This window comes from Sitodiplosis mosellana, unplaced genomic scaffold (assembly GCF_009176505.1).
Source record: "Sitodiplosis mosellana isolate CC-2019 unplaced genomic scaffold, AAFC_SMos_1.0 Smas_scaffold_6165, whole genome shotgun sequence".
NCBI lineage: Eukaryota > Metazoa > Arthropoda > Insecta > Diptera > Cecidomyiidae > Sitodiplosis > Sitodiplosis mosellana.
This window is the reverse complement of record NW_022601406.1, coordinates 4,767,918-4,793,680: the sequence shown is the minus strand read 5'-3', so window position 1 is coordinate 4,793,680 and position 25,763 is coordinate 4,767,918. Positions and strand designations below refer to the sequence as shown.

The following is a 25,763-nucleotide window of genomic DNA, read 5'->3' as shown; positions in this document are numbered from 1 at the left end:
GCACATGTACACATCAAATGCTTCGTTCTAGTACACCATTGGTTTCGCTGCGTCTCCAAATAGTGCTCTGCATCAACGACCGTATAGAAAATACGAATTTAAAAAAAAGGCTATTCACTAGACTGCTGTTATGAATGAATTGAATATTTTAATATTTATTCATTTCCTACGCTTTGAGTTGAGCATCTCATTTGCAACTCGCTGTATTTAGCATGAAAACTATATATAGCACACACCACAATGCCCTTTCTATCACTGCAATGTGAAATCAATGAACATATCAGAGACTTCTTGATATTTTTTTTTCAAGTTTTGGGAAGAAAACGTAAAATATGGGTAGTGTACAAGCCAAAATGATTTTATTTGGTGAATTTATTGAATAAAACTACAGTAGCAACTGAAAAACAAGAAAATTTATAGCTCAGTCTCTTATTGAGCTTAGTGCGACAGTGGAAGCTGAAGACCATTGGAAACGGACACCACTTTATCTGGCAGCTCAAAATGGTAAACTGTTCATACACCTCCGTCAAAAGTCTTCCTATCCTTATTGCAGCTTCTCTCATTATCTTCTCAGGTCGTGAGAAAGTAGTTTGGGCTCTTATTCAACTTTGGGCAAATATGAATGCTGAAGACGATTTGAAACAGACACCCCACCAGATAGCCGTTAAAAGAGGTAAGGTCATAATTTCGTATGAAACTAAATTGAAAATAGTTGAACTTTTATGGTTCTATGTATATATTATAGGTTTTCCGAAATTGGCCCAAATCTTGGATGAAGCTGAAGAAAAACGATGAATAAATAGAATTTTCCCGAACTTTTCTGTACTGCTGTCCGTACTTTTTGTTGTTTTTGTCAATTTTCTTGAAATAAAGGCAATATAAATCTATGGGCGAAATTGAGAGTGGTCTATGTTTCACAGACTTTGTATTGGAAAAATTATAGTATGTTTTCAAGCAATGACCAAATCTTCGAATAATTTATTCATTTCAACCCATATACGATAATTGTCTTTTGCAAAGTTGAACAGTTTGACAAGACCAATAATTTTTGCGAAAACACCAATTTGATATTGTTTGTCAGTTAAAAATTAAAAATCACCAAAAACCACGAGTCGTGAAACATACTCTACTTTATCAAAATATAAGTCGCCAAAAAACATACACTACACTCAATCTCACACATAATTTTTTTTTTTCAAAGTATTTGTAACGTGCATCACTTGCATTCAACGACAAAACAAAATCTTCAGTTTTGAGCACTCCCATAATAATCTTATGAAAGTATTGGAACCCACATTTGATTGCAATTTTGTACAGTGTATTGATTCTGTCCAAAAATAATTTTTAAATGTTTATTTTTGCATTGATAAAATACAAAAATAAGTGATGAGCAGCACGAATTTCGATGGCGATAACATCAATCGATTGGACACACGAAATACTGCATTATTATCGAATAAAGTTTAAATTTTGAAATATCCGCATGCTGGTAATCCATGCTCAGTTCATAATGGAATATAATCTACATCTATATACATATATATTCCATGATGTCATGTTCTCTGTATACAAACGAAGAATTGTTCTAATAAATTGTAGATAAAGCGTAGAAATTCAAATTATTTGTCCGTTTTGAAAGCAACAAAGAATAATCTCTCTATCGGTGAAAGGCAATTTTTTTCGCCACTTTGCCCTCTTATTGTTGTTGTCGAACATTGCACAAACATGATCTCTCAAGATGCTTGACCTTCTGTTACAAAATAACTGATATCAAATGAAAAAATGTCTTTCGAAGTCATTTAAGTGATCGATTCAAACATAAAACAAGTGATATCAATGTTAGAAAGTTAGAATTGTTTACTTTTTTGTTCTTCTAAATGATTTCTGAATCCCCCCGTAATTAATTTCTTCGGAATTATTGACGAAAAATACACCGTTCAGAAATGCTCAGCCATACCCAAATGCAACAGCGATAAGGCAATGCGGATTTTTTGCTGTCCAATGAAGTATAAAAGCAAGTGTAAAACAGCAAGCATAAAAGTTAGTTCTAAATCATCATTGTGGTATTTTGGTGTGACTGGAATCGGACTACTGATTTATAACATCACATCGTATATTCAAGTTATTTTGTGCGGAATTAAACAATCTTTCAAGCATCCAAAAGGTGAAAAAAAAACTGAGTACTAATTTCAATACTCTTCGTGACTTTGAATTTTAAATTATAACAACAAAACTGCTCGCCCTCATGAAACCAGGCCCAAAATTAAGAAAAAAAAATTGTTGAGCCTTCAATTTGGATCAAGGTCAGATACATTGAATTAAAAATAAAATCGTGATTTGAAAGTTTTTGCTTTTCAATTAATTTAATTTGGTTTTTTTGTAATTCATTTCTTTGCTTGCAAATCATTCAGTTTGAAGACAAAAAGGCAAAAGATGAGACGTACTTTCGCGATTTTTAAATCGGCGATTGATTAGTCAATTTTCAATGAAACTTTTCTCAGTTATCGGTTTAGAAAGTACATATTTGTAAAAATCTTTACGGGCTCTTACATGGAAGAGGGAGCTTGATTTTTAGAAAATCGTAACGAGATACGGCCACTAACATAGTTTTCACGCTAGAATTAAACATTTTTGGAACACATTATGATCGACAAGCACCTGAATTATTAAAACAATCCCTACTACTAAGATTTTTAACCGCAAATTAACAAATAATGTGCGAATTGCCATCCAGTTATGCTTCGATGACTCCGCGTATGAAATAGTCGTTTTGCAGAAAAAAAAATAATTGTCATTTTCGTAAGTGGCCCAAAGTGAACATGCAGGTCAAAATCACATCGGTCGTGAATCGGCAGCTTTTTGCACGGAAACTCAATCGGCGTCTTGTTGCACGGAATCTGAATAGGTGTCTTGTTGTTCGGAATCCCAATCGGTCTATTGTTGCTCGGAATTTGAATCGGCAGCTTGTTGCATTGAATTTGAATTGGCGGCTTGTTGCACGGTATCTCAATCGGCAGGTTATTAAAAAGTTAAGCGAATTGGCAGCTTGTTGCACGGGGCCGACGATTTGTCATATTTTTGTTAATGAAATAATTTACCTACCGTCACAACGTTCATATTATCTTGCGTATTCACATGATCAAGTAAATTTTTGATTTTGCCTTCTGTTATTTGGATGAAAAATAATAGCGGACAAACGGAACAAAAAATTGCGTCGAATTTAAAAATCATAATTAATCGAAATATATGTTTCCCCTTGGAATGCTTTAAATGCAATATAAACGAATTATTAGTATCGAACAAAAAAAATATAATTGAATGTCAAAAATCAAATTATTGCACGATAAATTTAGAGAAACCGGAACTGATACGTGCCAAGTGTAAAATAAAACTAAGTTTTAAAAGCGCAAAAGTGTGACGTGCTTTGCATGTTTATACAAGTTGAGTTCCCATGTTGAGTGATTTTTTTCATTATTAGATATTTTTTACCTAAAGGTTTATATATTTGATTCACACAGAGTGTGTGACTTTTTTGTATTGCCTCCTTCTTGTTCCGAATGAAAATGCAAAAAAAAAATTTATGATTCCATTTGATCGATATATTTCGGCTTATCAAAAGCCATCTTCAGGATCTAAAATGAAATAATTTTTCACAATTTATCAATAAATAACCTAGATTTCGTGTGTAAATAAATAAATTTACCAAGAGCCAATTGACTCTAACACTGTGAATCTAATTTTCAATAACAAACAATGCAGCGAAATGTCAAAGTTGGCACTTGCTCTGATTGGCGAAAATGCGCTCATTAAACGGAATCATATTGCACGAAAAAACCTAATCGATTCAAAAACCTATCAACATTAATTAATATGAATTGAATATTTCGGTGTCAAAAACTTATTTTGAATTCTTAATGAGATTAACATAAGCATTTGTGTAGTCTTTTTTATCGGTTTTATCATTGCATGCATTCATTTCAAACTTGATGATTTGGTTGACTTCATGAATTTGGAGTTTTGTTTTATTTCTCTCTCGCTTTAGAATCGTTCCTTCATCAAACTTGAACTGATGATCATTATTTTTCGCGTGTTTCGCCAGCGCTGATGAAAACTTCGTGACTGGCTTGTTGCAATCGTATTTGTGCTGTGATTTTCTCGTTCCGAATTTTTGGATAGTTTCTCCAATGTAAACAGCTGAACAAACGTTGCACTCAATTTTATATACCAATCCAGATTTGTCGTCTGTCTTGATGCGACTTTTTTGATAAGCAAACATGCACGAATTTTTTTTATACGGTCTCATTGCTAGTTTTAGATTTGGAGCAAACTGTTTGCAGCTATTTTCAATTGATTCACTCAGACCCGGAACATATGCCATCGATGAGTATTGATTTATTGTGATTGTTTCATCGTTAATTGTTGCTGTATCATCGATTCTTGTCGACGATAAAAACGCATAGCTCTGCGATGCATCAATTGGTTTCCTCTTTCTCACTTGCTCGATCAAACTCATAATGACCTTCTCCGGATAATTATTCTTCTTTAAAATGTCGTTGATTCGTTGCAAATTTTCACTCCAAAATTCTTTATGACTGCAGCGAAAATTTTTGCGAATGAATGATCTGGCCACATTGTATTTCATACGCTTTGGATGGTTCGAATAGAAGTTCAATAGTCGATTAGATGCAATTGGTTTGTGGTACCAATTTGAAATCAGCCTGCCATTTTCTCTTCTCATGATGCTTAAATCCAAATAGTCAAGTCTCCCATTTTGTTCAACTTCATATGTGAATTTAATGTTGTTATCGAACTCATGTAGTGCGTCAAGGACTAGCTGGATTTTGTCCTCAGGTACCGCTGTGATATGATCATCAACATACGAGCACCAAAACACTGGTATGAAATCTAATTTCAAAAGCGTTTTATCAATGATGGTATCCAAAACACGCTCAACTAAAATAGGAGCTAAACTCGATCCCATGAACAATACGATAATATCGCCATATCTGCCTCATGCGATATAGAAAATATGCGTTTTGGACACATTGAACAATTTTGTGAGTAACTGTATGTTTAATTATATATTTCAATGGCAATGGGACAACTCAGTAAAATATACTGTAACAAACACAATCTTTTTTTAGGATGTTTTTTGAGTTTTTGAGGACATGATTAAGATGTTTTTTGTACTATTTTTCGGACGAAATTAGGGACTTTTAGGTCGATTTTTGTATTTTGTCAGGACGATTTTTGTGATATTTAGGATGATTTTCATAATTTATAGGACGATTTTTGGGTTTTTAGGACGTTTTTCGATTCACCCTATATTCTCTAACCTATCAAGAGCAGTGTGTTATTAACTCAAATTCAAGCTGTCAAAACACCCTCCGAAATGGCATGTTTTTTTTTGAAATCTCACCCAAAACGGCAGAGTCTTCGGCGCATAAGTAAAATGGAATGATCTTCAATACTAAGCCGAAACTGCAGAGTGTTCCTCCCAACCGATGACATGAAAATAGTTTCGATACACTGCGTACCTTCTTACCTTGTTGATTTAGACATGCAATGGCCTGCTGAGGGTTTTAACATCAAAATCTTTAATATAAGTGCTGTTTTAATCATATGAAAACTCTTTTTTAAAAATAGAAGATACAAGTAACATATTCAGGTCTACGCAAACGCTCATTTGTAATAATTTAAGCATAATATTAAGAAAAATCAGAGATTTATACCACACGCACATAATGTAAATATGAGTTTATCTCTTTCAAATAGCTTTAGCATTTTTCACCTCATATTTATGTATAATCTAATTACTCAATCATTGTATTTTGTTTAATTTTAGCGAACCCACTGGAGGGACGGAGTAACAGGAATCGACGAATTATTGGTGGCTCACTATTTGTTTCGCTTGGGATACCTCAATATCAAGTATCGATTCTGTTACATGATGAAGCTGAGAATGAGCCGCACCACCTCTGCAGCGGTTCCATTATTTCAACTAATTATGTTGTTTCAGCTGCCCACTGTTTTTATGATATTTCCTTCTTCTTTCCTTTAAGTTCGGCCAAGAACGTTTCTTTGAAAGATTCAATTACTGTTAATGCTGATTCCGATGTATTGGGGGATGGAAGCGAACACAATGTTGAGAACATCATTTGGCACGAAAAATACGGTGATATCAAATCACGAATTATTGCTCATAGTTTTTATGATATATTCCCGGAGATTAAAGGTTATCTTACCGTGAGAGATAATACAAAGTTCAATATCTATGATGTCGCTGTTATCCGTGTCAAAGAACCATTTGATGACTATCAAGTCATTTCCATGTTTGATGCCGGAGAAAAGATTCCGGCTTATGCCAATGCCACCGTCAGTGGTTGGGGTACAACGGAAAAAGGCATTACACTTAAGCTTCTATATGCAAACGTTACGATCGTGAACAAGACTGCTTGTATCAACGCTTATAAGTATTATAATCACCAACCTCACGAGAGTCATATCTGTGCAACATATCAAGGAGAGATTAGAAAAGGCGTCTGCCATGGTGATTCTGGTGGACCTTTGACCATCGATGGACGTCTTGTAGGAATTGTGTCATGGTCTCGTGGTTGCGCAGACCCCAAATATCCTGAAGTATACACTGATATTTCCTTTGTTCGTGAATGGATCGATGAACATACTGATCAACATACACATCTACCTGTACACCTACCCAACAACCTCACCAATGACCTATTTTTGAACCTATCTACAAACGAACTACAACCGACTACAACCTACTCACCAACATACTTACAACCTACTCACCAACCTCACGAATCTACTCCTGGAACTCTGGTTTTTTTTCACGTTTTTATGAGTATCTGCTACTTTTTCGGAAACCCATTGGTCAAAAAAAAATTAGACTAGTCACGTCTTGTAGGCTACGAAAATACCTAAAAAATAAGTCGTGTTCCGTTAAATTTTGATAATTTGTCAACTTGCAAAAAATCAGAAACTGCAATTTTTGAAAATATTTATATTGTCTATAAAATAAACATAACTAATTATAGACCGATTTGTATGGCAAATGCGATTGCGATTGTGTTTGAAAAGATTGTGAATATGCAACTTTTGTCCACTGTTGGGCAACATATTCTGGTCCTATCTCACCAATAGGCAAATGTATGTCACGTTTAATGGTTCGAGGTCATCGACTTTGAGCCGACATCGGGTGTCCCGCAGGGGTCAGTCCTTGGTCCGATTCTCTTTAATATTTTCATTAATGATCTGAGTAGCATTCTAAAATGTGAATTTCTTCTCTTTGCTGATGACTTAAAAATTTTCATCAAAATCAAAACACCTATGGATTACAACAAACTTCAGCATGACATAGATCGCCTGTACAGGCGGAGTGTTGTTAATAAACTTCATTTAAACATTGAAAAGTGTCACATTGTGATATTTTCTAACAAAACCGTTCCATCAGACCCAATTTACTTCATTAACCCTTTGATGCACAATTTTTTGTTTTTGAATCATTTTGATATATGTTTTGTGCCACGATAAATAGAGAAAGACCTCATACTTAGATTTTTGAAAAATTGCGTATTTATCGAGAAAATCGGAAAAGAGTCAAAAGTGTCAAATCAATATAAAAGCTTGAAAAAATTAAATTTCATAAAACTAATGATGCAGAAAGTTAAATTGATGTGTTTTGGTCCTACGAGTCCTAATTTGACAATTGAAAAAAATGTACAAACCCACAAGATAAGAGGAGGAAAAATGTGGAATTCTGCTATAATTTCGCATTTTTTTTACAGCAGTACATGAACAGAAAAAACTTTCCATTCAGCCAGCCAATTGTAGCCTGTAAAGTATCAAATGAAAGCTAGTTCAATTCCCTACATTTGTTTCCAAACAAGAATGCAAAAATATTCAGTGGTTTCATTGCTATAGCGTCTGGCGTATCTGGTTACTTTAGGAACCGAAATGTGATAAAGGGTTAATGACACTCCTTTGCTTCAGCGTTCATCTGTCAATGATCTGGGTGTTACATTTGATGACAAACTCAGATTTGACGAACATGTTGACTCAATTGTCAAAAAATCATACAGCATGTTGGAATTTATAATAAGAACAACAGCAGAATTTCACAATCTTGAATGCATCCGATACTTGTATAACTCACTTGTGCGATCGAGACTGGAGTATACCACCCCAGTATGGAATCCATACCAAACAAACCACAAAGACAAAATCGAGAGAGTCCAACGGAATCACACCAGAAGCGTAGACTAAATCCTCAGCCATATGAGAACCGGCTTCATACTTTGAGTATGCTTAAGCTAGAGTCACGGCGTGAATACTTCGATGCCTGCCTACTCCATAAGGTAGTGCATGACAGTGACCTTTGTATACACTCCAGACCGATTTTCAGAGTAAATCGACGTACGAACAGATCAAACATCCTGTTTAACCCACAACCACCGAATAATGACTACGGACTTCAAAGAAACCCGATCACTAGAGCACAATTATTGTTCGAGCGCAAATTTAAATCAGTCGACATCCTAAACTTAAATCATTCGCAATTCAAAAATGAAATAATGAGCCTTTTTAACCAAAATCGATAAGCTGTAAACCACTATAATTAGATAGCTGTCAATTTCTTATCTTTAATTTTTTGTTTTACTAAATTCTTTTCCTTCTTTATATACAAGAATATATATTTAATTTAATTTTTATTTATTTACTTATTTTTTTTTCGTAATAAATCATCATCAAACCACTAGGTGAAAAATGTAATTGGGATTTATCCTGTTTTTTACCATTATGAACAAATAAAAATAAAAAAAAATAAACAATTCAAAGTCACGTTATATAAAAGCCCTTGGGGTACTGAATATGTAAAAAAATTTTAAAGTCTATTGGCTTTAAAATTTAGCAACAATTTGTTAATTATTTTCGAGGCTTTTCTTGCACGAGTTTGTTTAATACTCCTGGCGCTACGATAAGAGCTCGTAGCCGATGGAGGTCCAGAGCTGCACCCAAGTTTTTCTAATGTATTTTTACCTCCTGAACACGAATAGACTGGGTGGAATGCCTGAAAGTGGTCCCATAAATTATTATTAACAAATTATATAAACAATAAACAAAATTAATTTTTTGGTACGAAAAAATATTTTTCAGATTCTTTGGCCAATTCTAAACAAAAAAGATTCTTACAAGTTTTTCTCTTAGGTTGATAGTTTTCGAGTAAAAAATCGTTGAAGTAAAATGCGATTTTAGCAAACTTCGACTCGACATTACAGAAAAACTATAAACTTTATCTAACTCCACCAAAGCTTAAAATACTCCTAAAGGCTTATACTATTATTATGTGGTGGTTGTTTTTTCAATTTTGTACTTTAAGTCTATGTAAGAGGGCTTTACTTTTATATGTGGTTTGTATATCTATAAATATAAATAACATAATATATATAGGTATACAATGCATAGTAATATCAAAGCCAACTCATATAGATTTTAAAGTACGAAATTTCAAAAACAACCACCACATATCAATAATAATATAAGCCTTTGGGAGTATTTTAAGCTTTGGTGGAGTTAGATAAAGTTTATAGTTTCTCTGTAATGTCCAGTCGAAGTTTGCCAAAATCGCATTTTTTCAAACTTCAACGATTTTTTACTCAAAAACTATCAACCTAAGGGAAAAATTTAAAGAATCTTTTTTGTTCAGAATTGGCCAAGAAATCTGAAAAAAAATTTCCGACCTAAAAAATTTAATTTTTTAAATTGTTTATAAAATTTGTTAATAATTATTTATGGGACCACTCTCAGGCATTCCACCCAGTCTATTCGTGTCCAAAAGGTAAAAATACATTAGGAAGACTTGTGTGCAGCGCTGGACCTCCATCGGCTACGAGCTCTTATCGTAGCGCCAAAAAAGGCTATATTCGATAATATATCTTATTGAAATGAAAAGGCGTGATAGTCTTAGATTATAATTTTTGTTTTTCAAAATTTTAAACGTTACATTGAATCATTCATTTTAAGTAATTACAATTTCAAAGGAGATCTTGTCCAAGAATTCATGCACATAAAAGCTATCAAAATATAATTTTTTAAGCGAGTTCTTTTGGAGTTCATTACCAGACTTTCGATTGAAAAAAAATCGTTCCACTGGTACAGACGTTGCTGGTATAGATAATATTGGAAGGGTTATGTAAAAATTTAGTGAATAATAGAAATCGCTTGAATTTTAACAAAACTTTTACAAACATTCCCAAATCAATGATAAACTATAGAAATGTTGTTTATTTTTCCTTCTGAAAATATTCCAGAAATTATAGTAAGTTATGGAAGGGTTATTATGTTATCATGATTAATAGTCATCTAGGTAAGATGACGTGTATTCCGTTCCATTGGTTTATTTGGGCAACTTAACTGGCATTCTGAAACTTATCGCCGAAAGTGTTGATGTTAATGTTGAAGAATTTGACAGTCTGATTGCACTTCATTATGCAACTCAAAATGGTAGACACATCTCCATCGAAAGTCTTCCTATTTTCACTGCAGCTTCTCTCTTTACCTTGCCAGGGCATGAGGATTTAGTTCGTGCCCTTATTCAACATGGTGCAAAAGTGGAAGCTGAAGATTATTGTAAGAAAAAAGACACACCACTTCATTCCGCAGCTAAAATAGGTAGATTGTTCACATATCTCCATCATAGTTGTCAACGAACAATTTAGCGAACGCAATTTCGTTCTATTCTATCTAAAGTATTTGAAAAATTATTTTTGAAACATGAATTATATATTATTATTAAAGGTTTTTCCTTCCTCTTTCCGAAGAATATAAACATTTTGCTGATTTTCAAAACCAAAGCACATAAATTGACATCTGAAAGTTTCGAAAGAAATTCAATTTATCTCGTCCACGACTTAAAAATCTTCCCTAAATCGATGATAACTATGATCTCCATCAAAAGTGTTCCTATTCTTATTGCAGTTTTTCTAGTTATCTTTCCAGGCCATGAGAATGTAGTTCACGCTCTTATTCGCTTTGGTGCAACAGTGGATGCCTAGGGGACAGACACGATTAAGAAAAATAGTGATATTTCGTTTAAAAATAGCAAAATTAGCAGAATCAACGCCTGTTAAAACTTGACATGCAATCGCTACAAAGACGACGTATAAACGCTTCAATGATGTTCTTCTACGATCTCATCAATGACATTATTCATTGCCCGCGACTAAAAAACTTCGTCACCCAAAATACAAATGCAAGAAATACGCGAATTTCATATTTATTTAAAATTATCGACCAGCGATTGAGTATCACGAAAACCGCCCCTATCAACCAAATGTGTTCATACTCCAACTTGATTAAACCATTATTTCAACAATCGTCTTCACGCAACAACTTTAAATCGTCACTCAAAAAACTTCCTGATACTGTCTTCAGGATAAAGTCATTAGCTAATACCTACAGCACGCATTTTTTTCCTAACCTAATGTGATTTATGCTAAAAGCAGAAAAATGTCTATTTATCACTCATTCCATTTAATGTAACTAGTTAATTATATTATCAAATTTAATCGGCTATGCAGAATCAGCTCTATTTACAATATTTATTATATTTTTATTTTTTTTCAATCATAAGAATTGAATAAAAACAGCCAGTCTTTGGCGGTGCATTATTATTATTATTATTATAAATTAGAGAGACTGAAACTTTTTTGTTCCATACATTGAGCATTGCCAATAAATTTCCTTATGGAGGTTGTTTTGTTTATTTACCGTTATTTGTCAACAAGTCTGCCTATATCAACGCATTGCACTGTACATAGTATATGTCCGTAAGAAATACACAGAGACAATGCAAAAAGATAGGCAGATTTGTTTACAAACAACAATAAATAAACAAAACAAAAATCTCCATAAGGAAATAAAGAATGCATTGGTTGGAAGAAAAAACTAAAAAATTAGCAAAAACTTATGGAATTAGAAGAAACAATGGAAAAATCGTTCAAAATAGTTGAATTAGGACAAATTGATACCGTGTCTTGCCCCCAGGTAGATGCTAAAAGCCATTGGAAGAAGACGCCACTTCATGAAGCAGCTGAAAATGGTAAATCCTTTATACATCTCCATCAAAAGTCTTCCTATTGTTATCGGAGCTTCTCTTATTTTCTTTACAGGCAAAGTGAATGCAGTTCGTGTTCTTATCGAACTTGGTGCAAATATTTTTTCAGAAGACTCAATGAAACATACACCTCGTCAAGTAGCCGAAACGGAGGGTGAGACTTCACATTTTTTCATGAAATGTAATGTGATGCACTTTGTTACCTTTTTGCTACCGTAAGAAAATTTGTATTAAAAGGCGAACATTTCAATTCGTTTCTGTGTATATTTATTGGCACATTTGATGACAATTTGGCTTTCGTTATGAATTGTGGCAATGTTCATTCGATGCGTGTTTGTGTGGTGGAAGCGTGACGATTGATTTGATTGAACGGAACAAAACGTAGTGAAAATATGCGAATGTTCGTTCAACGCGAGTAGCAAATTGGTCTATGAGAACTTCTCAAAGTTGCAATTCAACTTGAATGTGCCATCAATTCGAACTCACGTTTTGCCGAACACTTAAATCAGCCGTCTAAACTTTAGATCTGGCCAATTCGAAGAGATTTCCTAAATAAAATGTGCACAACTTGTGCTGATACGAGTGGACACTTTCCGTGTATCGAGTATCAATGCGAACTCAGATTAAATTGCGCACAACTTGTACTGCCAATTCAATAAGGAATTGTCCTGTGCTGAGACTCATGAAGAACTAAACTGATTTTGATTCTCTCTTTCTTCGAACTGTCGCCGCATCGCAGTACGCTTACCTTTGTATTAGCGTCTTAGCGCGAATATTACTCACACATCAGTCAAGTCGCAGAACGCATTTGAAACGAGAGCAAATGTGAGTGCGTTCAGCGTTCGGTGATTTGACTGAACAATGCATGAGCAAACTAAATGAGTAAATTAAAAAAGAATCCATGAAACAAATATGAAACTAAAATTAACAAAGAAAAAAAACTTAAAACTAATGCAAAAGTCCACGACAGTAATTACAAATCGTTGAATTGTTATGATTTTATTTCAATGTAGGTAAGACGGAAGTGGCTCAAATCTTGAAGGAAGCTGAAGACAAACAATATATATGAATAAAAATGGGACGGACAAAGCATGCTGGAGATGGGATGTTTCAAAATATATTATTTACATAATACCTATGCAATTTTCCCAAATATTACTTGTTAGGCCACTACAATTAATTCTACTTCAATTATTTAAACACGTTTTATAGCAGTTTAAAGCAGTTTTATAGCAGTTTTATTCCCATATTAAATATTAAACTCCCCTGGAGCCAAATAAGTTGTTGAAAACATCAAGGATCAGATGACTGATTTGAATTCTACATTTTTTCTACAATTTTATGGAACCAAGCAACAAAAGAGGAAGATTCACTTTGTAGAAATTTCAATTTGTGGCCAAGATTTGAGTTTGACTCGTCTCAATATCGAACGGTTGGGCTGACATATTCGAAAACAGACAATTGATTTTAATTCTACAATTTATCTAAAAAAATTTGGAACCATTCTTCATTCGAAAAAAAATTCGATTTGTGGAAAATACGTTTTTTGACCAAGATTTGAGTTGTTCCATTTTATAGCAGTTTTTCGATAGCCGATTACTCAAAAAAAATTGTTCTCACATAAAAAAAAGTAAAAACACTAGATTAAACTCCATAAAATCTACAATTGAAATCGCCCTAACCGAAGTCATTTCGGCAAATTTTCCAAGATTTGAATATTCATCTAAGAGATTACGAATAAAATTTTCAATTCAATCAATTTAAGAGTAAATACGGGGTTGCATGGTGCATCAAATAATATCGTATTTTCATTATGAATCTTGGCCAATGTTGAAATTCTCATTGGAAAAAGAGCAGATCTAAGCGCAGAAAAAAACTTAGAATCAACACCTCTTCAAATTGCGGCTCCAATAGATAATCTATTTGGCACACAATAATAGTGTGGTAATATTTATACTATCAACGAATATTTCGAACAATGTACTAAGATTAACATTTTCTTCTTCTACGGTGGATTGTCGCAGATGTTTTGAAAGTTTAATAAATAAAAAGTAATTATGATATTTGAAAAAAAACAGTTGGTATTTTCGGAAAGCTATCAAGTGAATTGCGATCATTTTTATTTATAAAATCTCCAAATGTCTATTTATAAACAGCTGTTAAATATATATTTTGCTTGTTGCAAATTATTTCGTTCAGTTCTATGAGATTAAAATCCCATAAAGAATCCCAGTAGATATGGCTAATGCCGTTGAATTGATGACAATTTCACAAGTTGCTCCATTTTGTGCTGAGCCGTTGCAACCATCGGTTTTGCAAGTTTCACAGAAATCTGATGTATGCACATCACAAATATTCTCAATGTTGCAGCTTCGAGCGTACACTTTCCCTTCTCCAAACATCTGGTTATTATAACCATTAACTGTAAGGTGATTAAAATCATAATAATTAATGTACGGTCATTTCATTTTTGAGAAACGCAAATATCTATTATGTTCAACAATATCTTGGATAAACAACCATTCGCTTACCAGTCTTGACGCATACCCAGGGACAGTCTGTCAGAAGTTGATTGCTGATTTCATTTGGATCAAACGGATCATCACAACCTTTAACACCCGTTATACAATTCCAACACTTTAGTGCATTTGCTAGGAAAAACAACGAGAAAAAAAAATTGTGTTTACTCTTTTTATTTAAGCTCTGAATAATCTGAGTTTTAAAAAAGAAACAATTTATGCGTCGATTCAAGAATTATTTTAAAAAAAAGTGATTTTTTTTTACGAATTGAAAGTAGTATAAAGACATACCTCCTTGAAATGACGTGCTTAGAAAGGTCAAAATTACCACAGCTATAGTGAATGTTTTAATACCCATTTTGGAAGAGTTTGATAGAAGAACTGTTTTCTATTATTATTGAAATCGTAACTGTTTGTTTGGAATTTGGGTAGAGAACTGTATACAATTTAATGTATTGTACTGTCTTTTATAACTGAAGACAAAATGAGAACGTAATATCGTGAACAAATAAAACAATATCTATATACAAACAGTGCGATATGCGTTCTTCAAAGACCAAACGATACTGGTTTATGTCATTTTAAAAATATACGAAATCATTTGCTAATTTCATATTTCGGTGTATATCGATGTGGGTATATTTGTGAATGGGCATGTATGTACACAGAGTAGATGGAGGCTCTTCCAAGCATCATTCCTCCGCTGTTAATTTTCTGCCAAAAATCAGTTTGCACTAGACAAAGTTTCTCTTGAAGCGTCATTCTTCATATATTTTCCGCGAATGTTCCCCCTTCTAACTCTTCGACCATAGACCACTCTGTATATCACAATGAATAAACAGCATTTGTGTGTATGCAATGAATGTATCAAGGTAAATATCAACCAAAAAACAATTAACGCTCGCTGCCAAAAATGATATCATCAACATTCTGAGTCAGAATTTCTGACAAACAGTGATACTGAAATACCTGATATATACTTTGAGGAGTAAAAATAAGAGCGAAAAAAATGAACAATAAACTATACTATAATATAGGCATTTTTTTATTGAATCGATTTTATTGTAAACAGAACATTTTTTATAATCTTTTATCAAATTCCTTTTTAAAAAAAAATTATATCGAATTGAAAAATTATTTAATAACGAAATGTGCCAGTTTACGATTATAACATATTCCTTATTATTTTGTATTTTTATTTTTTATTTTCCATTTTTTTTTATGAATGAAGAGAAGAATTCAATTTCATTCGAGACGTTTTACTGTTAGCTCTGATATCAGCCCATGCCATTTACTTTTCTTAGGATTTTTATGAAATACAATTTTAAATTTATCCTCGCATTCATAATCTGAATGCCATGCAACCAAATGAAAAGCAAAATCGTCGCCTGGATTTGGATGATTGATAACTTCCAATCGAATTTCATACGTACACTCTGGATTAATATAAATTGCTTGTGGTAGTGAAATGGTTGTGTAATTTCGTCCAAGTGTCGCGATTCCAGAATAATAGACTTTTCCATTTATGCCCATTTCGAACCCGTTAGCAACGACCTCAATAACTTTTATATCAAATTCGAAGTTTTCATGATGTGGCTTGAATCTATTATGTATGATCAACCCAATTGGTATGAATTGAATTTCGGTCAACGCAATCCATTTATCGCTTGAAAACCACACCGATTCGGTATTTTCCACACAATATGGCTTATCCAGTAACTCTGGATGCTCTTCTTTATTTTCTCGTGGACACTTGTAATCAATCTTATCGTGAACATACTCGAGATCTCCTTTAAAATAAAGTCGTGGCTCATGATTGAATTTGTTTGGTGTAAATTTACTTGATTTTTTGTATAAAATATCTTCGAATTCAACGCGCGTGAACATATCTCGGTACGATGCAGTGTGTTTGATAAACTCTTCAGGACGCATTGCACCAAATCGTATTAACTCAAAGCAATTGCCCAATTCCAATCTTAAATTTTTTGCATCATTTTTATCGCGTCCTTTTCGTTGACATGCAAATTTAGCCCATGCTATGCATGCATGGAATATTTCCGTTTCCTTGCATCTCGCTTCATTGAATTGTAAAATCTTTTTCAAGGAGCTTTGTTTGCAAAGAACAAATGTGTCTGAATCGAATATCTCTTTTGTAAGTTGATCATACAAGTTTAATTTTTCCAGTGATTCTAAATCGAACTTATTTGTATCCATGTCAGTATAAAATATTCACAATAACGATTATTTCACTGTGAAAGAAACTGCAATAGATCCAAATGTAATGTCGTGAATGAACTAGCAAAATATGTTGTAAAAATTGTAAGCGATAAGCGTTTTCACGTTGATTTCAACTTCCACAGCTATCGGACGAAACGAAACTAAATTATAGTGTGCATTTGACCATGTTCATAATGGATGAAAGCATTTCGTTATTTTATATCCGTGTGTGGGTATGCAAAATAGAATAGGAAAAATACACGCACACATTTCTAGACATCAATAAAATCGCAAATGTGCTTAACATTCATGACATCATCCTTACCAACACAATATTGTGTTACTCGATTTGTTCGAACCGAATTCCACTTCATGCATATGTGTGGTAACTTGCCTTTTGCAATAAAAAAAGTAATAAACTTTTTCCTTGCTTTTGTCCTCGGCTGCCATTAGTTCTTGCATTTGCAACGAAACGTATGAGTGTTACGAAGAATGTGTAACAATAAAACCGCAAAATTTAATCATATGAGATTAACATATGAAATAAACATAGTTTTTTTTATATTTTGTCTCGAAACAAACCTTTTTTCTAATGAATAATAAAAACCAGCCATTAAAAGCAAAAGGACGCAGTCACACGGTCAACATCTTGTCTGGAAAAGCTAAGAATGAAAAAAATGTCCAAAGCAACACAAATTTTTTTTTAATATAACCACAGTTCTGAGAAATACATAAAATATTGGATACAGCAGTGAGCAGAAACAGAACAATAAAACTAAATAACAGATTTAAGAATTTATGTGACTCTGGAAGCAGAAACTTTAGCAAAAAATAAAAAATCAGAAATACCACAGTGATTTTCCATAAAAATCGAGAATTCGACAAGAACATCAATTTTTCCCAATAAAATTCCAACTATCTTCCACCAATAATATGCAAAATGAAACTAAAAAAATAGGCATATAACGTTTTTTACTTCCAGGTTGTCGTAGTATCGTTTAGAAGATTAAGAAAACACAAATGAAAGACAAACAGTTTTTTTTCTCATAAAAATCATTCACAAAGTCATGTTTATTTCATATGATCTTAACAGTGCCGAGTTAGCCATATGGCAAATGAGGCAGTTGCCTCGGGCACCACGTTCTTGGGGGCATCACAAGCATGATTTTTTTTTTTAATAATCTGAAAAAGAAAACACGCAGCCAAAAATGGGCCCAAAAATGTTTTTGGTGCCTCAAAAATGGTATTTCTAAAGAAAAATTTGGCTCGCTACCGCTCGCATTCGATATGTACGTTCATTTTATCTATAATTATTTGTATATATAACGGGAAACAATTGCAAGGGGCACCAAAATCATTTTTGCCTCGGGCACCAAATTTGGTTAACTCGGCACTGGATCTTAAGCTAGTTACATCATTTAGACGATATATTGAGAAGTGAAAGTGTTCACACGAAAATTTCCATTATTTCGAGTTATAATGGAGAAATGGATTCTGATCGATGGATTACAGAGAGTAAAGTGATTGTACTTTCTACTACGTCCAAAGAACGTTTCACCATTATTAAACGGAAAAATACGCGGACATCTTTCAGGAAATAAGTAAAAGCTGGTGAACGGAGTGACATCTTCAAAATTTGAAGGTGAACTGACGATCATAATGATTGATGTAAAATTGGTGAGGGAGCATTATGAGCAAGATTATGAGTAAGAATTATGCACTGATGGACTATAAAATTAAATTAAAAGTAAGAGGAAGCGAATATGGGAATATGGTACATACTCAGCGCATCGAATTACCGAAGCAAATTTATTAGCAGACCGAAAAAAGAAGCTGAACGAGTGTTTATCCAAGTAACATAACATCAAAGAATTGTATTCATATTTAAAATTCAGATTTCACTTATTGTAAAATGAATAGAATTTGAAGGGAAGGATGATGGAATTTCATAAGTCAAATTCTATTCATTGCAACATTCAATTATAACACATATTGTTAATCAATAGCAATTCGATTCAGTTCAATTTAATTAGTTCATTAGTGAAAAGGTGATTGCAAAAGCCATTCTTATCACATTAGAAAATTGTATATAAACAGTGGTATATCAGAATAAACAACAAACAAACAACAGCTTTTTTTATTATTTCTCATTATAATGGAAAAACTAAAAATATTTATGTTAGCAAAGTAGAAATATTTAAAATACCACGTCTACATTATTGTTAACGTGTGTAGTAATTTTTGAAAAGTGCATAAGTAAAATTTTTGGAATAATATTCGTCAATTACTAGATCTGTGACTAATCCGTGGCGTTTTTCACATCTAGGGTGTTCATGAAATGTTATACAATACCCGGAATCGCGGGTATTATATGCATCTTTGGACTTTGGAAATTCATACTTGGACTTCCATGTGCAATCATGATAATAGTGACCATACCTAATGAGTTCCAGGCGAATTTCATATATCATGTTGGGTTGAATGAAAAGCTCTTGCGGAAATTTCAGGTTACTATGCGATGAAAACAGCGTTATGCGTCCTTCATATAGAATTTTCTCTTCTCCTCGCATTTTGAATGCATTTGCAATTGTTTCGATGAATTTCACATTAAATTCACATTCCGCTTTGGTTTTTCTCGCGCGGTAGTCTCTTTGATAAATCGGTGCGAACTCAATTGAATGCAACAAAATTGGTGCGTCCGTTGAGAACCATACAGATTCTGTGGGAGAAATCTGATACGGTTCAGTATTGTGCTTGATATGAGAGTCGAAACGCTCACATGGATAGTAAAATGTATTCTTCGGTTTTGTACCACACAAATACGGATTTAATCTCGGTGTATGATTAAATTTTACCGACGTTTTATACAAAATGTCTTCGTATTCTTCTCGCGTGAATAGGTCTTTGTATGGCAAAGTGTGAATAATAAATTCATTCGTATCCATCGTACCAAAACGGATCAAATTGAAACAATCGCCCAGTTGTTGTTTTACATTTTCCGATTCATTTCGTTTGCAAGCACATTTTGCCCATGTTAAACATGCATGAAATACATCAATCTCTGGGCATGATAACATATCCATTTGTAGAATACGTTTCAACATATTTTGATCGCAACTTTGAAACTCATCGGATTCGAATAACTTCTTTGAATTTTGGCTGATGAACTTTTCACAATAATTTTTTAAATCATCGTTATTGATATCGAGAGCCAATTGGTACATCCAAATAATATCGTTTTCTAGATGATTAGCCAGCAGGAACTCAACGCACGTATTACAGCAATCGGATACTTGGTATTTATATGTTAGACGTGTAACTTCACTAATATTCTTCATTGTAAGTGCAACATTTGTTGAATACAAAAATTGTAAACGCTTTTCAAAACCATTCCAACTAATATCGGACATTTCAATAACTTGTGGTTCCTTTGGCCCAGAAAACATTTTTTTAAATTCTGGACTTACTATAGCTAAAATATCCTTATGACCTGGTATCATTTTTGCACCATTATTGAATTTAAAACTGACGTCAGATAATTTCGCATCAAGATATAACTTTGAAAACGAAATTTCAAAAGATTTATATGCCTCGCCACTATGGAACCTTAAATTTGCCAGTCTAGACATTTTAACGGAGAAAAATTAAAACGAATGTTGATCACTTCAAGCGAGAAGTCAAGTATAGACTGATTCGGTATATATTTTGTGCATAGAAGCGTTGTCGGAAGTTTTACAAAAGAAAATTCATACAAGAATCTTACACAATCAAATGAGATGTTAGTATTCGGTATGTGACTTACACATACCTATATATCGATACAACGACGTGAATTTTTCGACACATGCTTTCTCTACGAATTATATGGTTAATGTGTACAAATGAACAACCAGATGTTATGCCAATGTGTAACCGAATGTACGGTTTCTACAGAAACTTCTTATAGAATACCGGCTATACACACTCAACCATTTACTTATGTAAATGTCAATATGAATTAATGCATTGTACGATAATACTATACAATTAAGAAATTAATGATTTTTATTTTGAATTAGTGATTTCACCAAATAACAACATCAGAATTTGGTACAAAGGTATTTTTTTTTGTTTTATTCATGTTATGAAGATTATTCAATTCTGGTTGTCTGCATGAATCCGATATTCTCTAAGGGAACGAGGAAATCCACCCTTTTCACCAGACTTACGAGCGGATAAGAAAAGCCACGAAAAATGATAAATATTCATAAAATACTGAATGTTTTTATATGAAGCTCTTCAATCGTTTTTTTTAATTGTCATTTTCGATGTCGTTTTCATCATTTTTACGTGCGATTTTAATTGTATGTGTTGCAAAAGATAAAAAAGTAGATAAACTACACAGAGGTATAAGAAAAAATCCACATTTATTTGTTCGAAATTCATTTGGAGAAGTTTTTTGATTTGATTAAATTAACACAAGATTTTAGAGATAAAGTACATTCTTTATTTGAATTTGAAGAAGAACAAACAAAACATATTTTCGTATAATTCATTGATAACCCATATGATTTTAAAAGAATTCCACCACCCAATATAAATTGCAAACCATTTACTTGTGTAATATCATATGAGAGTCCGTCCATATATCGATTTTTTTTATCCAAATGATGAAAAACTTTGACAAAACATGACAGCATGCATAAATCAAAATTCATAAAGGTTTTCATAATTTTGGAAAAACTTTTCGAAATATGGATTCTAGATTTTTGAATAAAATATGATGATACATTTTCAGTAATTCCATTTTTAAAACCCACATATTAATAAAGATAGTTTTAAATTTGATTAGTGATTTTACCAAAGAAAAAAAAAACAGTAAAATCAGAATTTAGAACAAAAGATATTTCATTGTTTCTGTTATGCTATGAAGATTATTCAATTCTGGAGTTCTGCATAGATCCGAAATTCTCTAATGGGTACGAGGAAATCCTGATATTTCTGTGGCATCATTCCATCAATTTGTTCTATTAACCAATGAAAATAAACTCCATCAAACAGTAAAACTGTCTCGGTTACATCAAAGTCTGGATTCTGTCATATCATAAACAAATTAATATTTTAAATAGCCACATATAAAAACAACATACTATTATAGAAAAAAACCGCTTTTGCGAACCTGTAGGAAATGTTCAGATAAAAGTCCAGCGATTGCAAAATTTTGTCGAACATGTGAAAAAGCGATGTTATAAATGTGAGCAGCACGAATGTTTTCACGCAAGAGGTTCGTCGGTCTAACCACATTTCGGATGTTCCTGTCATGTGCTCTCTTTTCGGTGTAGAAAATGGAATCCGCTTGTTCAACACTGATCAATCCTACCTATTTGAGCGCAAATATTTTTTGAATTGAATAAATTTCTCAAAAAAAAAAAAAAAAAAAATTTGGATAATACCTTGACCAATGCATATAGAGTAATGGTTTTCATCCGTTGCCAAACGTTGCCATACTCTCTGATTCTCGATATGATCTCTTCAGGAAGTGACATGATCCATCCTAAGATTTGAAATCGGATCGAATCTAATTCCGGATCACTGTCATTTCCCCTTCCAAGATACAAACGATCCAAAGGAGGAATTATAACTAAAATTCGAACAATATGGTTAGCATTTTAAGATCTCTAAGTGCTTAAGAATCGTCAACACCGGTATATGTTCACCACGTCCAGTTCGTTTAGGCAGGGATAACCTTGTAACCAAGCTTCTCAAGAACAATCGATTTTGACGTTCTCGGGTTTATAGCCTATTATTGATCTGATCTGAGAGCTCGTTATTATAGTTTTTAGGCCATGATTACCTCTATTTACTTGACCCGAGCTCATTATGCCTTTCCAGGCTTGTATAGTCAAGGAGAAGCTTCTTAGCACTACAAGAAATGCAGTACTGTACTTATTTCTGAGGTTTTTTGCCAGGGATAACTGAGAAATCCGTAACATCGTAAACAAAAAACTATCAAAAAAGCTCATTTATTCGTTTACGGTATGTTTCTGCTTTTGGTCATGGAGAACCCTTAATCCGTGAGCTTTTTAATTTCCATGGGTTCGTTTGGCCAAGGAGAACTGTGGACGAACCTGAAAATAGGAAGAAAATAGATTAATTTATTGCATTGAACTACACCTACTTGGTGGATAGACTGGTCTTTCACGATATTCCTGAAAGTCTCGATTATAATCCGTCTTAGCCAAAATGTAGAAAGTATATGTAGCATCATCATTGTGCAAAACTCCTTTTTTACGTTTCATCCATTCGATAAGAACCCTGGGCAGATTTCTGTTACCGCGTCCTCCTTGAAGCATATCATAATAGCCCATGCTAATGCATTGAACCTTACTCATGATCATCAAGTATGTTGGATAAATTGCTGTACCAGACAGTTGATCGGCGAATGGATATAAACTATTTGCATCAATCCATATATGCATCGGAGAATCGATGTCATAAAAATCAAGGCTTTGTCTAAATATCTGTTGAAGTTCGCGATTTGTGTAGCCAAAGATATCTTGAGTAATGCGCACAAGGTCAAGGTCGGAAAAGAAAGCACTGTTCAAATTGCGAACGTAGTTCGAAACATTGATCTTGGATTCCAAACCGTAACCAAACTTCCTTACTAGCTGTCTAGAGAATCTCTTTGTGAAATCATTCCCCAACAATGTGGCAAATAATGGCAATTGATCATGAGAGAGTGAAAGAAGATTGGTGAGGGCATTTCGGTTGTATTCAGTTGTTATTATTGAGCCTGAATTGTCCAAGGAAAATTCGCCTGCCCAAAGCTTCCATTGTCCAGGGAATATGACAAAGTCGGTGTCACTTGATATGACAGCCAAGGCATTGTTTTCCATAGCATAGCGAGCTATTTCAACATCACATTCACGTTTGTATGAGTAGTAAAATTGCCCGAATTTTGGTGCCAACCGCTCGATTTCAAAACACACTGACCTCAAGGTCATATCGGGAACGATTCCCATAAGTGCATTTGAAGTAATAGATTCTTCAATGCTCCTATATAGATTTTGGTATCTTCCAAAGTCTTGGTTTCGGCGATTTAGCCACTCGGCCCTTTTACCGTCTTGTATATTGCAATCGGTGAAGAAAACCAAATCACAGCCCAAAAACTTTTCCATAATCAATTCAAAGTATTGTTGCATTTGAAAATGCCGACCACCGTAAATAAACTCACTAAATCTTTTTAAAATGCCATTACAAAAGTTAGGAAAGTCAATTACAATCAATGGCTTCTTGTTGGGATTGTTGCTGTAAAATTAGTGAATATTTATTATCAGTGAATTTCGTCACAAAGTGAAATTCATTACTTCGAATATTTAAGTCAATAATTTGTTCAATTACCGTTTATATTGTTCCAACACCTCCGACACATTTATTGGAGCGATGGCCTGATTCTCAGATAGAAAGGTTTTCATTCCTGGAATACCCATTTTTATAGAATAAAATTGTAGCTCTGGAATATTCACTCGTTTAACAAAGAACAAAGCAAAATGATGCGCAATAAAATCGAGGTGCTTTTTAAATACTATTTCGTTTCATTTAGGTTTCGTAATCGAGATACGGTATTTTTACAAGTACTGGTATGCATGTATGCATTTTAATCGTGCTATACTATCTGTCAAAACCGGAATGCGTATTTCGTATGTCATATTATCCAATTGAAACGATCAAACGTTCATTGCAATTTGGGCGGGAGTTTTGAAAAATCAAATGCGAAAGTCAAATCGTTATAACTAAAGTTTTAGCTTCAGATAAGGCGTTATCATTTAACATTCACTTCAATTTAATTTGTTTTTCTAATTTTTTGATCATTTTAAATTAAAACTGATGCTTGATTTACAATTAAAATGACATTTTCTGTTTCTACCTTTATTGCGATTATCAAGGATTCAAATGAAGATCGATCGTAAGCAAACTTCCATTTGAATGATTCGTTGTAACACGTATATTTGCAGTCATTCTCCTAGTTGTGGCTTGTGTCGTTGATAGAAGTGTTCACGGTGAATTTTAAATAACTTTGTTGATAACCTCTAAATTTAGTCTAACATATCGGTCTCATTACAGCACTCAGTGACAAGGAGGATTTATTGATAGAATACTCCAAAAATAGTGAGCTACGGAAAATCTCGTCAATTTCAAGCGGTATTTTAACAATTAAAATGAAATCCATTTCGTTCCATTTGGTTTATTTAGGCAACTTAACTGGCATTCAAAAACTTATCGTCGAAGGTGTTACTGTTAATATTAAAGCTCAAGACGGCCTAAATACCACACCACTTCATTTCGCAGCAATTCATGGTAAATCGTTTACACATCTCCATGACAGTTGGCCTTTTTCATTGGAATTTCTCTCATCATTTTTTCAGACCAGAACAAGATAGTTCGTGTTCTTATTGAAAATGGTGCAAAAGTAGATGCTGAAGACATGTGGAAATGGACACCACTTCATTTCGCAGCAATTAGAGGTAAATGGTTCACACATTTTACACATTGAACGTTTCGATTAGCATTTTTCCACTTTTTTTCCAGGCTATGACAATATAGTCCGTACTCTTCTTGAAAATAATGCCAATGCAAATGCTCTGGATTCACAATTATATACACCACTTCTTTATGCAGCTCACAGAGGTAAATGGATCACGCAGCTCAATTAAAAAAATTTCTTTTTCATTCACCTTTTCAGGCCATGCGAATGTAACTACCCAAGCGCGACTCCACACTTAGCTTCTAAATGTGACACCGTAGTAAGTGTGGGCATACGTTTTGCGAATAAGCGACAAAGAGAATGGAAACAAGTGCGCGTGTATTAGTCGCTACATTGAGAAGCATCGCATCAGGCTACTCACTACCAC

The 25,763-nt window shown here is 33.5% G+C and overlaps 5 protein-coding genes and 2 long non-coding RNA genes across 9 annotated transcripts; 3 read left to right on the top strand and 4 right to left on the bottom strand.

Moving 5' to 3' along the window:
• Nucleotides 1-104: 104 nt before the first annotated feature.
• Nucleotides 105-887, top strand: LOC129574644 (uncharacterized). Its single transcript, XR_008688714.1, has 3 exons — nucleotides 105-504; nucleotides 575-673; nucleotides 746-887. It is a non-coding gene; the product is annotated as an uncharacterized LOC129574644 (long non-coding RNA).
• LOC129574645 (uncharacterized) lies at nucleotides 335-3,791 on the bottom strand. The gene is made up of 2 exons (XR_008688715.1): nucleotides 3,704-3,791; nucleotides 335-3,632 (listed from the first exon to the last, which is right to left on the bottom strand). It is a non-coding gene; the product is annotated as an uncharacterized LOC129574645 (long non-coding RNA).
• On the top strand, nucleotides 1,792-8,790 carry LOC129574633 (trypsin-like). 3 transcript variants are annotated; one of them, XM_055456920.1, is made up of 3 exons: nucleotides 1,792-2,164; nucleotides 4,820-5,057; nucleotides 5,846-8,790. In XM_055456920.1, the coding sequence occupies exons 2-3, from the start codon at nucleotides 5,030-5,032 to the stop codon at nucleotides 6,913-6,915; spliced, it is 1,098 nt and encodes a 365-aa protein (XP_055312895.1). In that variant the 5' UTR covers nucleotides 1,792-2,164; nucleotides 4,820-5,029; the 3' UTR covers nucleotides 6,916-8,790. The 3 variants fall into 3 exon arrangements, with proteins under 3 accessions (XP_055312895.1, XP_055312893.1, XP_055312894.1); XM_055456918.1 differs by lacking the exon at nucleotides 4,820-5,057; XM_055456919.1 differs by lacking the exon at nucleotides 1,792-2,164 and having other exon boundaries at nucleotides 4,070-5,057.
• Nucleotides 8,791-12,006: 3,216 nt separating this feature from the next.
• LOC129574796 (ankyrin repeat and SAM domain-containing protein 4B-like) lies at nucleotides 12,007-13,296 on the top strand. Its single transcript, XM_055457261.1, has 3 exons — nucleotides 12,007-12,121; nucleotides 12,192-12,290; nucleotides 13,150-13,296. Exons 1-3 carry the CDS (start codon nucleotides 12,007-12,009, stop codon nucleotides 13,203-13,205), a joined length of 270 nt encoding a protein of 89 aa, XP_055313236.1. The 3' UTR covers nucleotides 13,206-13,296.
• A 935-nt stretch (nucleotides 13,297-14,231) lies between these two features.
• On the bottom strand, nucleotides 14,232-15,296 carry LOC129574641 (uncharacterized). The gene is made up of 3 exons (XM_055456931.1): nucleotides 14,947-15,296; nucleotides 14,668-14,787; nucleotides 14,232-14,558 (listed from the first exon to the last, which is right to left on the bottom strand). The coding sequence occupies exons 1-3, from the start codon at nucleotides 15,011-15,013 to the stop codon at nucleotides 14,338-14,340; spliced, it is 408 nt and encodes a 135-aa protein (XP_055312906.1). The 5' UTR covers nucleotides 15,014-15,296; the 3' UTR covers nucleotides 14,232-14,337.
• Nucleotides 15,297-19,213: 3,917 nt separating this feature from the next.
• Nucleotides 19,214-20,372, bottom strand: LOC129574795 (BTB/POZ domain-containing protein 2-like). Its single transcript, XM_055457260.1, has 2 exons — nucleotides 19,652-20,372; nucleotides 19,214-19,311 (listed from the first exon to the last, which is right to left on the bottom strand). The coding sequence occupies exons 1-2, from the start codon at nucleotides 20,370-20,372 to the stop codon at nucleotides 19,214-19,216; spliced, it is 819 nt and encodes a 272-aa protein (XP_055313235.1).
• A 963-nt stretch (nucleotides 20,373-21,335) lies between these two features.
• LOC129574634 (constitutive coactivator of peroxisome proliferator-activated receptor gamma-like) lies at nucleotides 21,336-25,013 on the bottom strand. The gene is made up of 4 exons (XM_055456921.1): nucleotides 24,253-25,013; nucleotides 22,305-24,159; nucleotides 22,031-22,231; nucleotides 21,336-21,945 (listed from the first exon to the last, which is right to left on the bottom strand). Exons 1-2 carry the CDS (start codon nucleotides 24,339-24,341, stop codon nucleotides 23,007-23,009), a joined length of 1,242 nt encoding a protein of 413 aa, XP_055312896.1. The 5' UTR covers nucleotides 24,342-25,013; the 3' UTR covers nucleotides 21,336-21,945; nucleotides 22,031-22,231; nucleotides 22,305-23,006.
• Nucleotides 25,014-25,763: the final 750 nt, after the last annotated feature.